Genomic DNA, 13,802 nt, shown 5'->3' on the forward strand with positions numbered 1-13,802 from the left:
CTGAAAGGTGACCTGGCTGATTTCACTCCTCAATCCTTCCCGATAGTCATCAGATTAAAAGATCAAACAGCTTCCTGCTCATTCATGAGCATCACACAGTCTGTGACTGTATCAGCAGCAAACACTGAACTGCAGTAATTGGACATCACATGCTAATGTTATTCATCTCATGTGCATTAGCAGAAGACAGGAGCAACCAACCCCCCCGAAACACAACCCCCCCCCCCCCCCCCCCAAACATCCACCAAGGACTCCAAATTAATTAGAGAGCTGCAGTTCGTCTTGTTGTGCCTGAAACAAGCTGCAGTGATCAGGTTAAGTGTGTGTGTGTGTGTGTGTGTGTGTGTGTGTGTGTGTGTGTGTGTGTGTGTGTGTGTGTGTGTGTGTGTGTGTGTGTGTGTGTGTGTGTGTGTGTGTGCACAGCAGCTCAATAATCTCTTCATTACCCAGCACCCCCCCTCCTCACAGTTGGAGCTGTTTGGCTAATAAAAGGGAGCATCGATGCTAAAGCAAACACGAGGGACACAATGCACCGAGCAGCTTCTTCATTCATAAATAAAACATGCTGCCAGGCTATATGTGTGTGTGTGTGTGTGTGTGTGTGTGTGTGTGTGTGTGTGTGTGTGTGTGTGTGTGTGTGTGTGTGTGTGTGTGTGTGTGTGTGTGTGTGTGTGTGTGTGTGTGTGTGTGTGTTCATAAGACAGTGTAACATGAGCAGGATTTAGCCTCCAGGCTGGCACACATCAATAAAATGCCAGGTCAGATACTTAGAATTAGCATAAGAACCGAGCTGTGCAAAATAATGGCTTAAAATATGAATAAAGTGCAGTTCAATCATGCAGGTAACTTCATTACAGTTACTTACTGAATTGGATATTGGACAACCTGGATGTTATCTGAAATCACATCAGTCAGTGGGAGGAAGATTCTCTATGATCTAGATGTTGGAGTGTTTTGGTTTCCAGGTGTTGTTGTGGATTGAGACGAGGGCAGTTAATGAGTTGGGGGTAATTAAAAGGAGCGATGGGGGTGATTTATTGATGCTTGACCCTGCAGAAGGAGCCTTTCTGTGGGGTTTTTGTGCACTGTAGGCAGATAAAGGCAGATTCGAGGGGGCTGAGGGACCCTCGCAGCGTTCCTGACAGCTGTGTGGAGGACATGTGACAGCGTGGAGGTTTGGGGGGGGAGCCCAGGAGAGAGAGGGGGGGGGGGGGGGCTCAGGTGCTGTCTCTGCAGATTGGCCTTATCAGTCGCGGACAGGGTCCGGGGCCAAGGCCCGGGGCCAGGGGTCCCCCCTCAGCGCCGGGCACATTCAGCGGGTGACGGGCGCTGACAGGGAAGGCTCAAATCGCATCTCCACACCGGGTGGATGTGTGTGTGTTGGCAGTGATGAATGGCCCACTGGTACGGTTTAGCATATTCCTGGGGTGTGTGTGTATTCTGTGCTGCGCTCGCCATAATAATCGCTTTGATGGAGCTCTGCAGGACGCAGGGCCTCATGTTTCTGCTTCCTGTTCAACGCTCATTAACGTCGCGCTAACACGCTGCTAACTGTCAGAGTTCCCCAACCTGATCACTTTTGCACTTTATGACTTTAGAACTTCAGTGTTCGCTGGCACTGGTGTCTAAAGTGTCAATAAACTCCTGTTTACTGAAGGAGGAGTCTCATCATTCCAGAATTAGCATTCGCCTGTATCCACAGCAGCTGTGATTAGCATTAGCCTGCACAATGTGCTATAACGGCGCCACCTGCAGGTCACACATGTATTGTAACATTATTGGACAGTGAGACTGAGATCCATCAGGGTGAAGAACTCGGAAACATCAGGAAGTGATGTTGGAGGACAAATAAGGGTTTTAAACCAAGATGAGGAAAAGTGTTGTGAGCTGCCAACAGCCCCAGCCGAGCATGCTGGGAAATCACCACACGTGTGAAGCTGAATAATGTTTTCACATGTTGTTTAGACAGCCGCTTCCAGTGGTCATCAGCTCACCTCACACACACACAGTGCTGCCTTTACAAGACCACATAGGGACCAATGTCCCCCCCCCCCGACAGGAAACCCAGCATCCTGCCCCTGATGGACTCAGATTTTACCCTCAGAGGGGCATCAAAAGAGCGGCCCTGCCCTGCACCACCCCCCCCCCCCCCCGGGGTGAAGGAACGCAGTGAGAGCACACAGGGCAGCTTGTTGTGGGGGGACTTCATGCTCTGTTTTTCTTGTGGGAGGCAACATGTCCAGCCCAAATACACACACACACACGCACACACACACACGCACGCACGCACACACACAGGATATACCCTAAGATATAGATACAATCTTAAGGGTGCAAGGGCAGTTATTTTTATATATACACCTATGAATACACACAAATTGAACACAAATGCACTAACATTGAGTATTTTGTAACACACAAATAAATATTAGAGAGAGAGAGAGAGAGAGAGAGAGAGACTGTACATTTAGTGTACAGAGGATACAGTAGGACACTTATCTTGTGGAAGCAGCACAAGATAAGTGTCCTACTGTATCCTCCTCTATGTGTGTGTGTGTGTGTTTGGGGGGGGGGGGGGTTCAGTCTGAGCTGTGCAGCCTCACTGGAGTGCAGAAGGAGTCCCAGCACATAATCCCAATTTATAATGGAGCTTAGTGATACACCCCCTCGTCTGGCACAGATAACTCATCCTATACACACACACACACACACACACACACACACACACACACACACACACACACACACACACACACACACACACACACACACACACACACACACACACACACACACACACACACACACTTATAATTAGCATGTCATCCTCTGCTGTGAGAGCAGTTTCAGTGTGGACACAAAGAGCCGTTTTCTTTCTATGAGGATGATCAGAGGACACACACTTTCAATCACATGTGTGGATTGAAAGTGTGAAGATTGAAAATGTGTGTGTGTATGTGTGTGTGTGTGTGTGTGTGTCTACGTGTGCAGGTGAGCAGGTCACACCGAGTCATGCATGTTTGCTCCTACAGCTTCATGGTTGTTGTCCGATATGTCCCCCACATGACTACACGGTCAGTTTGTCCCCTCTCACAAGTGTTTGTTTGTGAGGAAGAGGAGGAGGAGGAGCAGGAGTCACACAGAGGTCAGAGCAGGAGGCTCCATGATAACAAACCTGCAGGTGACTCGTCTCTCAGGTCCAAACACAGCCTCTCACATGTGAGCCTCAGCAGCTGAAGCACCTGCACTCTGCCCACAAAACAAGCGCTCCTCCTTCCCCGATCGATAAAATGTTAGCGTACAGAAGCCTCAGTGTGCTGCCGGTCGAGGCCTGCAGGCCTGCGGGGAATCGAACACCTGCTCCTCCTGTGATTTCTGCTGCGAGGCTCCAGTCAGCTGAGCTTCATCACATGCTTCAACTTTTCCCTGCTGACCTCGCACTGACACACACACACACACACACAAATAGAGCCGCGCACCCACGTGTATATGCTTTTGTTTGCGTGTTTATGTGTGTTTATGTGAGCGCGTTACCATTGTTCCTTCGCTCTTGCTCCGTGCGACTTCCCTCTGCAGGCGAGCCACAGCCAGCTTTTCCCTGAACAGAAGAGGGGGAGGAGGGAGGGTGACGTTAATTTTAGGATTTTTAGCTTTTGCACAAAACCAACAAGTTGTCAGGAATTTTATTCATGTATCCACACAATAAAACAAGCTTTGTCCTCCATCTCTTCCACACACAATCACACACACACTCTATAGCTTGGAGCCAGCAGAGCGGCATCCTCCTCACAGACACACAACAAACTCCTACATGCAGACAAAGAAGGCGAGTGTGTGTGCCGAGTCCCACGTGAGGCTCTCCACACTGTAATGGGATAAATGTTGGCACACTAGCACAGATAATAAAGAAGCCTGTTTTATAGCTCCTCCCGAGGCATCGCTGCAACCACGGCGCAGCAGGAGCGGCTCTGTACACATTTCTGAGAAACAACAGCACAAACAGCCAGTTTTATGTCAGAATCGGCTTATATACAGCACGCTACAGCCAAGAGCAGCACTCAGCGCCATAACATTTACAACCTGGTGTGCAGAGATATAAAATACACATTAATTCACGTGAGTTTCGGTGAATTAATGTGTATTTTATATATACAATTACACAAACATTAAAAGTAATGTCCCAAAAATAAGTGAAAACAGAAGAAAAACAAGTAAAAGCCAAGAAAAGAACAGTTTTTTACTTCCTATTATGTACGTTGAGTGTGTAAATAGAAAAACCAACAATCTATTTACAGACAATGAATAATCGCATTGTCTTAATATGCTGACATGTCGGAGACAGAGTTTTAGAGTAGACAGAAAAATGTGGAGACGCACGCGCACACACACACACACACACACACACACACACACACACACACACACACACACACACACACACACACACACACACACACACACACACACACACACACACACACACACACACACACACACACACACACACACACACACACACACACACACAGACGTGATGAAGGCCAGCAGACAGAGACCAGTAACCACAACCACCTGCACATTTTTCGCATTTCACAGACGCTAAACATCCTCTCAGGCCTCAAAATAGCTCCTGACTCACAGCTCGCTGCCCCCCCCCCCACAGACGCTTACCTGTGGGGAAAATCCCCCTGTGATTAACAGACAGCTGCTAATGCTGAGGGAAACACTGGAAACCTCTTAGCCCTGCTGCGGACGCCGAGCGTGACGGCAGGAAGTGGATCAGAGGGCGCAGACCAGGGTGTGTTTGTTCATTAAAACTGAGGTGTTGTTGTGAAACCATTCATAAAACATGTCTGCGAAGGTGTGTGCTTGTGTGTGTGTGCATGTGCGTGTGCGTGTGTGTGTGTGAGTCACACACTGTGTCTGGTCCCATTAGCTCAGCATGACGTTAGCGTTGGTACTGTGGAAGTTCTTCTCGGTGCACGTGTTGTTTGGTTAAACAGGAGCGAGCTGGAATTCCTCCAGTCTGTGTTATGGCTGAGAGTCAGACCTGCAGGGGTTACGTTTCAACACACTTACACACAGGCATGTTCAGTGTGTGTGTGTGTGTGTGTGTGTTTATGCACCGACATGTTTACTGAGCAATGAAGAAAATTGTTTTTCCATTTTCAGTCATTTTACTTAATTACAATAATTAACACAAACCGAAGTTGAAGAAACATTCTGATGCAAACGAGCGACATTAGCTTGGAGCCATACGGCACATGATTAGTGTTGGTGTATACGTCAAAGCACCCTGTAATCACCCCGTGTGATGTACCCTGAGATGCCCCCTCTGTCGGTTTTTTGCCCGTGGTGTGAACCAGCCAGAAACCTGCAGCATCCACATATTTGGGGGAGCTCAGGTCATGTTCCCGCTCACTCATCCTGAGCTCTATACCCTCCATGCAGCAGGGTCAGAGGACACGCAAACAGTCCCTGAATGTCTCATTTAAGCCTGATCCCAGTTTATTCTGACTCAGGTCCTATTTCTGTAGTTGTGGTCGTTGTTTCAAAAGCTTATAATAGCAATGAAAGTTTTACAGGGTAAGAAACCTGAACAGCCAGCAACATGATGATTACCAGAAGATCGAAACCAGGCTTCGCTCGCGCAGTCCTATATACCCTCTAAATGTTTTACACATAAAAAATATATAAAAATAAGTCAGATTCAGGCCGTAATCACAGCTGCAGGACACAATTATCTTAATTGGTGAGTTATTTGGCTAAAGACATTCCCTTTTTTGGAAATATTTTCCAATCGCTTACATGATTAGGTATGCATCAAGTACAATTACTATTAAATACAAATGATTTATTATTAGGTGTTCCACATGGATCTGTTCTGAGGCCCCCCCACAGTTCCATGATTCATGCAACCATTATTAGTTCAATTTAAATTGTTAACCAGTGACATAAAAACCCATATTTTTTTTTAAAAGAAGTCATATTAAACAGAATTTATTTATTATTTTAGGACTTTTTGTTCCACAGGGATCCATACTTCGACATGTACTTTGATTATTTGCATAAATTATTCACATCCAGGCTGCAATTAATGCCAATTATTAATGAGTATTTTCTGTAAGAATTACATTTTACTTTCTGTATGAATGGGTTTGAAGATATGACTTCAAATTTATTATAAACTAAACTAGGAATCTGTCTGAAAACTTGTGCAATACTGAGAAACAGTAAAGTGGGAAAGGTGAGTGGAAACTGAGAACTTCATACTGGAAAAGTGGTAAAGTTGAAGACCGTAGAGACTCAGTCGTTCCCAACGTCCCAAGTTCCCATCTGCATGAAGACATTTTGTGTCAGTCGTTGAAATCATGAATTCATGAGAGAATGGAAAGTGGGAACTGAATGACTTTCAACGCCAAAGAGATGCAAGAATTACATGGGAATTTCTCAATTTAGCAGGAACGCACCATATTTCTATCAGGAAGATTTTGCATGAATTGGCAACTTAAGTACACCTAAACACCGTGAAACTGGGAATTTCCTACAAGGAAAATGGGGAATTTCAGAAAGCTCAGTGAAAACAATGATTTGCTCTCAGTTTTAACACTGAGGAATCACTCCTGCTCCTCCTCCTCGTCCTCTTCCAGACAGCACGCCGACTGTTTTGCGTCGCCCTGGCGGCGGCGTGCAAAGACACGACCTGTCGGGGCTGAGCGAGGATCAATCACGACATGATCGGACACGTCGGGGCTTTGAAATGCATTGTGGGCGGAGTCACCCAGGAGCTTCAATCACCCAAAAACTGTCGGCTGTTCAAAGGCACGGTGAAGGAGAAGGAAAAGTGCTGAGTCGTGCTCTCCCTCCCTCACAGGGGGGGGGGGGGGGGGGGGGGGGGCAGACAGACGGCCACACTGGGTCCAGCACGTCTGCAGAGCTGCTGGGTCCAAAGATGCTCCACAGATCAGCTCCGGGCTGTTTTTGGCTGCTCCTTCCTCTCCGTAATCCCGCCGCAGCCGCGTTATGTAACCTGCAGCCCCGGTCCAAAGTTTGAGCCCGGCTCTCAGCACCGGACAATGAGCCCAGCGAGGCGTCGAATTATGGGGTTATGACATCCCGCTGAGACTGAGGCCTGGTCCCAGCGCCGAGCAGCGACAGGAGGCCGGTCTGTCCACCTGCTCTTTAACTGAGAGAGGATGGGTCTATGCAACAACCACACAACTGCTAATGCAGGACGGTTGTGCCAAACATCCCGCTGAACCACTGTGCCACCTCCCCACCCAGGCAGGCAGGAGGAGGCTCCGCTCACAGACCATCAATAATTAAGGAGGTGAAATGTGACGAGTTTATGCTGCAGCACACAAAGAGACACACAGACAGCTCTCAACGTCTGAAGTGCACAAGAAGAGCAACTGCTGTCTGTGGCAAAGAAGATGGGACGACCACAGCAGAATGACTTTTTTTTAACCATCTCAACACTGAAAGATGAGACGTTTCAAGATCTCATAGAACCTTGCACTAACTCTATAATGGAAAGAGGAAAATGGTGCATTCAAGAGCTACTGATACGGCTCCCAATCATTTACCACAACATTTACCTGAACGCTTTGAAACTGGGAACTTTATACTGGGAAAGTGGGAAGGTTCCCAACATGAAGGGAATTACATTTTACACTCAGAATTTCCCACCTGCAGGAAAGAACTGTCAAGAAAACTGTATTTATGAGCAAATAGGAAATGGAAGAAAAAAAAACAGTCCAGAAAGTGACGTTCATGTTCCTGAAGTTGCTCCCGACTCAAGTGGGAGTTTTCCAACTTTAAAAGTTCCAACTTTTAGGGACAGCCGACAGAGGAGGGAAAGCCTGAACTCCGGAGTGGGAAAAAGATGAACTGGAGTTGCTTCTCAGCCACAGTTTCATGTGAGCGGGTTGTTTGCACACGTGTGCAGCTCCCCGAGATGAGATGACGGTGATTAGCAGAGTTTCTCTAAAGTCAACAACATGTGGAACGCTCCGAATTGTTTTCCCTCCGCGATAACATCTCTCCTTCACTGGATCGCCTCATTACGCCCGCACGATGAAACAAAAAAAGACTGTGACTTCATCGTCATCATCATCATCATCATCATTGGAGCGTCGCGCTCAATCGCAGTCGGGATAAACAACCTGAGGAAGGTGGACCGAACGTCTTCAGACAGACGATCAGGAGACTCTTCAGAGACGCGTCCTGAGCGGGAAGGAATGTGTGGATTACCTCGCCGTGACTGTCTGACTCCACTCATGTTTTCTTACACACACACACACGCACACGCACGCGCACACGCACACACACACACACACACACACACACACACCAGAGCCAGACGTAATCACTTGATGGTTGGGGGGCACTCTTCAACACATGGATGAGCACACATGTACAAACACACAGACAAAAATATGCACACAGACACACACACACTGAATCTTTTATGTCTGTATCATGAAAGAAAGATGACTCCAAGCTAAAATGTTGCTGCTGGGTCTCAACAACCAAACGGACACACAGACACACAGACACACAGACACACACACACACAGACACACAGACACACAGACACACACACACACACACACACACACACACACACACACACACACACACACACACACACACACACACACACACACACACACTGAGGAAACCATTATCCAGAGCCGGGTTCTTCTATTAGCGCGATCATTTCTGCTCTTCATACCCGTAGAACAGCTGTGAACAGAATCTCGTCTTTGGGTTGGACCAGAAAGCACAGGGAAACACGGGAAATGTGCGTGAAGTGAACGTTTGCATCAGGTTTACATTCGAGCATGCACAGACACATTAAATTAGCATGCTCCTTTCGCAGTTTCCACATGTTGCACGGGTCAAAAAGGCTCTGTTACTGTATGCGAGTCACACGTTGCAGCTATTGTTCCTCCCTCCACAGCCCGCCTGGTCTGCACTGAGGTAATTGTGGAGCAGGGACTCCTGTTTACTACTGTACCGTAACTCTGGAAGGTTCTGCTGAGTCATGCAGAGCGCAGCGGCTGCAGGGTGTTTTACTGCCGCTGTCAACACATCGTTTTCACAGAAACGGGCAAACAGTGGCTCTTTACAGGCGCAGACAAATGGCCGCTTCGCATACAATACACACAAAGGTGCAGTAAACACTCCAGCTCGGAGTCGGCCATCATTGCTGCTGCAGCTGCTCGCCGGGCACATGCACGTGTGTCTGTGTACGTCCCATAATTCATCTGTTCTGCATTTGTGCTGCTTCTATCCTTGAAGCATCCTGTCGCCTCACTGAGAAGTCCACACGCAACACGGCGATATACAGATTATTCATGCTGCAGAAACGGCCGGGTGACTTCTGGTGGCCAACAGGCCAATAAAAAGGTGGTGCTCTGCAGCAGTGAGGCCTGAGGGTAAATACAGAGTGTTTGGAGGAGGAGGGGGCTTTTTTTTTAAGTATTTGTGGTGATCAAACCTAACTGAGCATCCCCATTTTTATGGATAAACCTAACCAGCAACAGTCAGTGTCGACACGTAACCAAGTACTGCCCCTGACATCTGAATGAGAGTAAGGAACCCATTTTGATTGCCTCACACTTACAAAGAAATGCAATAAGTGCATACCCTGGGTATTGAGTAATCCTAACTGGTGTAAATCCCACCAAGTAGCCTTTTAGCTGATTGTTGCTATATCTAACTAACGACCAACTAACCACAACTGGGTTTTCACAAATACAACTTCTGCTGACCAGATGGAGTCGGTCATGAAGATAACCATGTTGTCGTAAGTTTACGACATATTCCAGACAGTTCAAGCGTCACTGAAGTTTCATGAAACCAGTCACGTGGTTGTTTGAAGGTCAACCAGTCTTTTCCATCACAGTTTACTTGGTGACCAAAGATAACTGGTGGTGAAGCTGTGTTAGTCCCACATCATGAAAAGTGATCAGCAGGAATGCTTCCTGGCGATTGGTTGGAACATAATCGCTGTTTCCCGTGTGTGTGTGTGTTGGTGGGTAAGTGTGAGTGTGCCACAGTGCCGTCTCCCAGGCTCTTCGTCATGCCTGTAAGCAGCAGTCAGTCTCGGTGTTGCTCACCCAGAGCGCAGAATGTCAGCAGATGTTTGGAGAAGAGTTTTACAGCTCAGAGGTGAGCTTCTCCTGCAGCCACTCTGCGCTTCCCGTCCAGCTGACACAACATCTTCCTCACGTTATCACCCCGTGATTTACAGCCCAGAGAGGGCACCACTGTGGATGCTCCTGCCCCGCATAACCCTACAAGCTCCCCTCTGACCTCCTTCCTCACCTTTGGAGGAGAAAGGCACAAACTATGATGTGAAAAGTGTGTCACCATGGAGTCTCAATGCAAACAACCAGCCAGCCACAAAACATGGAGGTAAAAATAAATCGCTTCAACACATGTAACTTTACATTGATTACACAATCTACTTAAGTTACAAATGTAGCACATAGAGATAAACCTCATGAAAGCTTCTGAATTGAGTTCATTTAAGTAGGAAGTCTTCTCCTCACGTTTCCCATCAGGAAGGTACTGTGTTAGTTACTTTGCTAGTTACTGTCATCAAACAGTAACTACATATTGCATCCGTGCACAACGTTGCTTTAGCATTAGCGGTTAACATCAGCATTCATCACAAACAAGTGAAAAACAAAGATTGGTGAGCTGATGTGTCATCCTAATATCACAGACAGCACAGGGGAAGGCCTGCATTGTTTCTGACAGCCGTGAACAGAAACGTGGACGTCTGTACACAAACAAGCGAAGAGATGGAGGACATGTGCAGTCAGCGGAGAGAAAAGAGTCTTCACACCTCTGTGCACTCACACAGAGCGACTTCATCCCTGCAGAAACCACAGGAACGTTCTGATGACTTCACTCCACAGGCAGCGCTGATAGCCTCAAATAAAAAGCTTTTATTGGTTATAAATGGCGCCGGGCCATTAAACTTTATATTTTCCTGAGTGACATCTGATCGTCTCGTCTTCCCGCGTGTTAATATGCAGCGAAGGAGTGATGTTAGCATGGAGCTCTGGTGCCGACAGGACTGTTTTTACAGTTCCCACATGCTGCTGCTGCTGCTGGGTGGGGGGGGGGGGGGGGGGGGGGGTGACGGGGTGGGGGGCATAAATGTGGAGCAGGCTAAGGGGAGGAATGCATTCAGAACAGCTTTAATTGAGCTGGATGGCCCACAGTCACACCGGCTGAGATGTTCCTCACACGTACACATCGTTAAAGAGGCTCCACACACACACACACACACACACACACACACACACACACACACACACACACACACACACACACACACACACACACACACACACACACACACACACACACACACACACACACACACACTGCTCCCATGCTGAGGCTCACTGAGTCGGTCATTGAACGCAGGAACATTCCTCAGTAATTCAGTTTGACCCGAACGCAACACGCTGGCAAAGGTCACCACGTACAGCCGGGGGGAGGGGAGGAGGGGTGCAGGAGTTAGAGGGCAAGTTAGTGGAGAAAATGTCCTTGATTACACTTCTCCCAAAAGTAGTGACTTCACAAGGTTGAGCAGATACAAAGTCACTTGGTCAAGTTCCTGTGTTCATCGTTCACGCTGCTGTCAGGGGAGTTCAGCAGCTTCTTCAAGGCTGCGAATGCTCATGATGGTCATGATGCTCATGCAGAACCGGAATCGATGCAAGAAAGCTGTTCTTCACTGGAAACATCCGCTCTGGACTATACGAATGCTAACAGTCAGGGGAAACATGCATCAAAACATGTGCATGTGCAGCATGCAGCACAGTGACGGAGCGCGCTGGGCTAACGAGCCAACGGCATCATGGGAGAAATGAATTACTGTTTCACGGCCCAGGACTCAGAGAATTACAGTTATAATTCTATAAAATCAAATCTCTGCACTTGGAAATCCTCTTATCTGCTAATCCTCAGGTAGGTTTCAGAGGGCAGCGGGCTCAAACTGCCCCGTGCAGCCACATATCTGCCCCCGCTGGTGAGATGATTTCACCAGCTGCTGCTCCGCTCCCATGAAAGCCTCACATGATTATTGTTCTGAACGGGCAGCGAAAAACATGGAAATTAAAATACTTTGGCTCAGTTCAGTGTTCAAAATCAGGGTCAACACAATGGAAACGCTGCGACACGAGAACGAAACAACCTCCCTGGATCTTCTTCATTCATGCAGCTTCAGCATTCATACTGCAGTCTCAGAATTCTTTCTGCAGCCTTAGCATTCATGCTGCAGCTTTAACATTCATGCTGCAGCTTTAACATTCATGTTGCCGCTTTTGCATTCATGTTGCAGCTTTAATGTTCATGTTGCTGCTTTAGCATTTTTATTTACAACTTTAAGACATATGTTGGGCGGTAGTTTGTCAGTTTAAGGCTGGAGTATTTCAGTATTTGTGTTCCAGATGTAACATTTGAACATATATGTTGTAGCTATAAAGTTTACAGTGTAGCTTTTGCATTCATATAGAAGGTTTAGTATCTGTAATGTAGATTTGGCATTTGAGTTCCAGCTCTAGCATTTTCGTGTTTGTGTTTCAGCTGTTTTGCATTTCTGTTGTAGTTTTAGTAAGTGTTGGGGCTTTGTGGTCCTGTTGTCATACATTTGTTTTGGAGCCTCAGTATTGGTTTTGTGACATTAGCCTTCATGTTGTGGATGGAGTATTCGTGTCGCGTGAGCTTCAGCATTGTGCTGATCATGAGTCAATTACTTTGATGGTCACGTTGGCGGACATGCAGACTCAAGAGTTAAAAGTCCAGAAACTTCCTGCGTGTTTGTTTTGAAGAGACGTTCTGGCTGCTCTCAGTTTATTTACATCCACTCTCAAACATTCACACACTATTTTCTGCCTCTGTGATGGGAAGCAGCCGTTCCCAGGGCCAAAAAAAAAAAACCTCCTCCAGACAGAGAGGGGCATTTCTCTGTGGCAACACACACACACACACACACACACACACACACACACACACACACACACACACACACACACACACACACACACACACACACACACACACACACACACACACACACACACACACACACACACACACACACACACACACACACACACACACACACACACACACACACACACACACACACACTCACCCTGCAGGAGATGCAGCATCCTGGTGCATTCAGAGGACGTTCATGATAGTCCGACAGCTCGCTCTCCTCAAAGTTTACATCCACGCTGCAGCACCGCTGCCTCCCTGCGCTGCTCTCACAGACTGATGCGCCTCCTCGTCTCCTCCTCCTCCTCCTCCTCTCCTCCTCCTCGTCTGCTCCTCGTCTCCCTCAGTGTGCCGACATGCGCTGCCTCTCTGGCTGCTCTCCGCTGCCTTCACGCTTCCTCTGCCTCTCACTCACAGAGACGCTGCTCTTCACACAGCTCAGCACCTCCCCCTGCTCCCCCCTCCCTCCTCCCCCCGGCTCTCTCTGAAGCAGGGAGGCTGGGCCATAGAGGGGGTGTGCACAGAGGGAGGAGGAACTGCTTTTTAGAGGTGACAACAATGCAAAAATGGGGGGTGATGAAGAGGAGGGGGTGATGAGGAGGACAAGGAGAGGAGAAGCTGATGAAGAAATGGCGATGAAGAGGAAGTGATGGGGTAGTGATGATGAGGAGCTGATCAGGAGGAGGCAATGGATAGGAGGAGGTGATGAAGAGGAGGTGATGGAGGAGGCAATGAGGAGGAGGAGATCAACAGATCAAAGAAAGTCACAC

General features: G+C 47.7%; 1 protein-coding gene across 1 annotated transcript in view; it reads right to left on the bottom strand.

Moving 5' to 3' along the window:
- The window catches only part of LOC308147425 (nck-associated protein 5-like), a 48,263-nt gene extending 34,977 nt beyond the window's left edge, over window positions 1–13,286 (bottom strand). Inside the window, 2 exon segments of the mRNA XM_080519557.1 lie at window positions 3,535–3,598; window positions 13,187–13,286. Of these exon segments, the coding sequence (XP_080375683.1) occupies window positions 3,535–3,598; window positions 13,187–13,215 (93 nt within the window). The 5' untranslated portion in view covers window positions 13,216–13,286.
- Window positions 13,287–13,802: the final 516 nt, after the last annotated feature.

The sequence above is a fragment of the Blennius ocellaris genome (assembly GCF_963422515.1).
Source record: "Blennius ocellaris genome assembly, chromosome: 24".
Taxonomy (NCBI): domain Eukaryota; kingdom Metazoa; phylum Chordata; class Actinopteri; order Blenniiformes; family Blenniidae; genus Blennius; species Blennius ocellaris.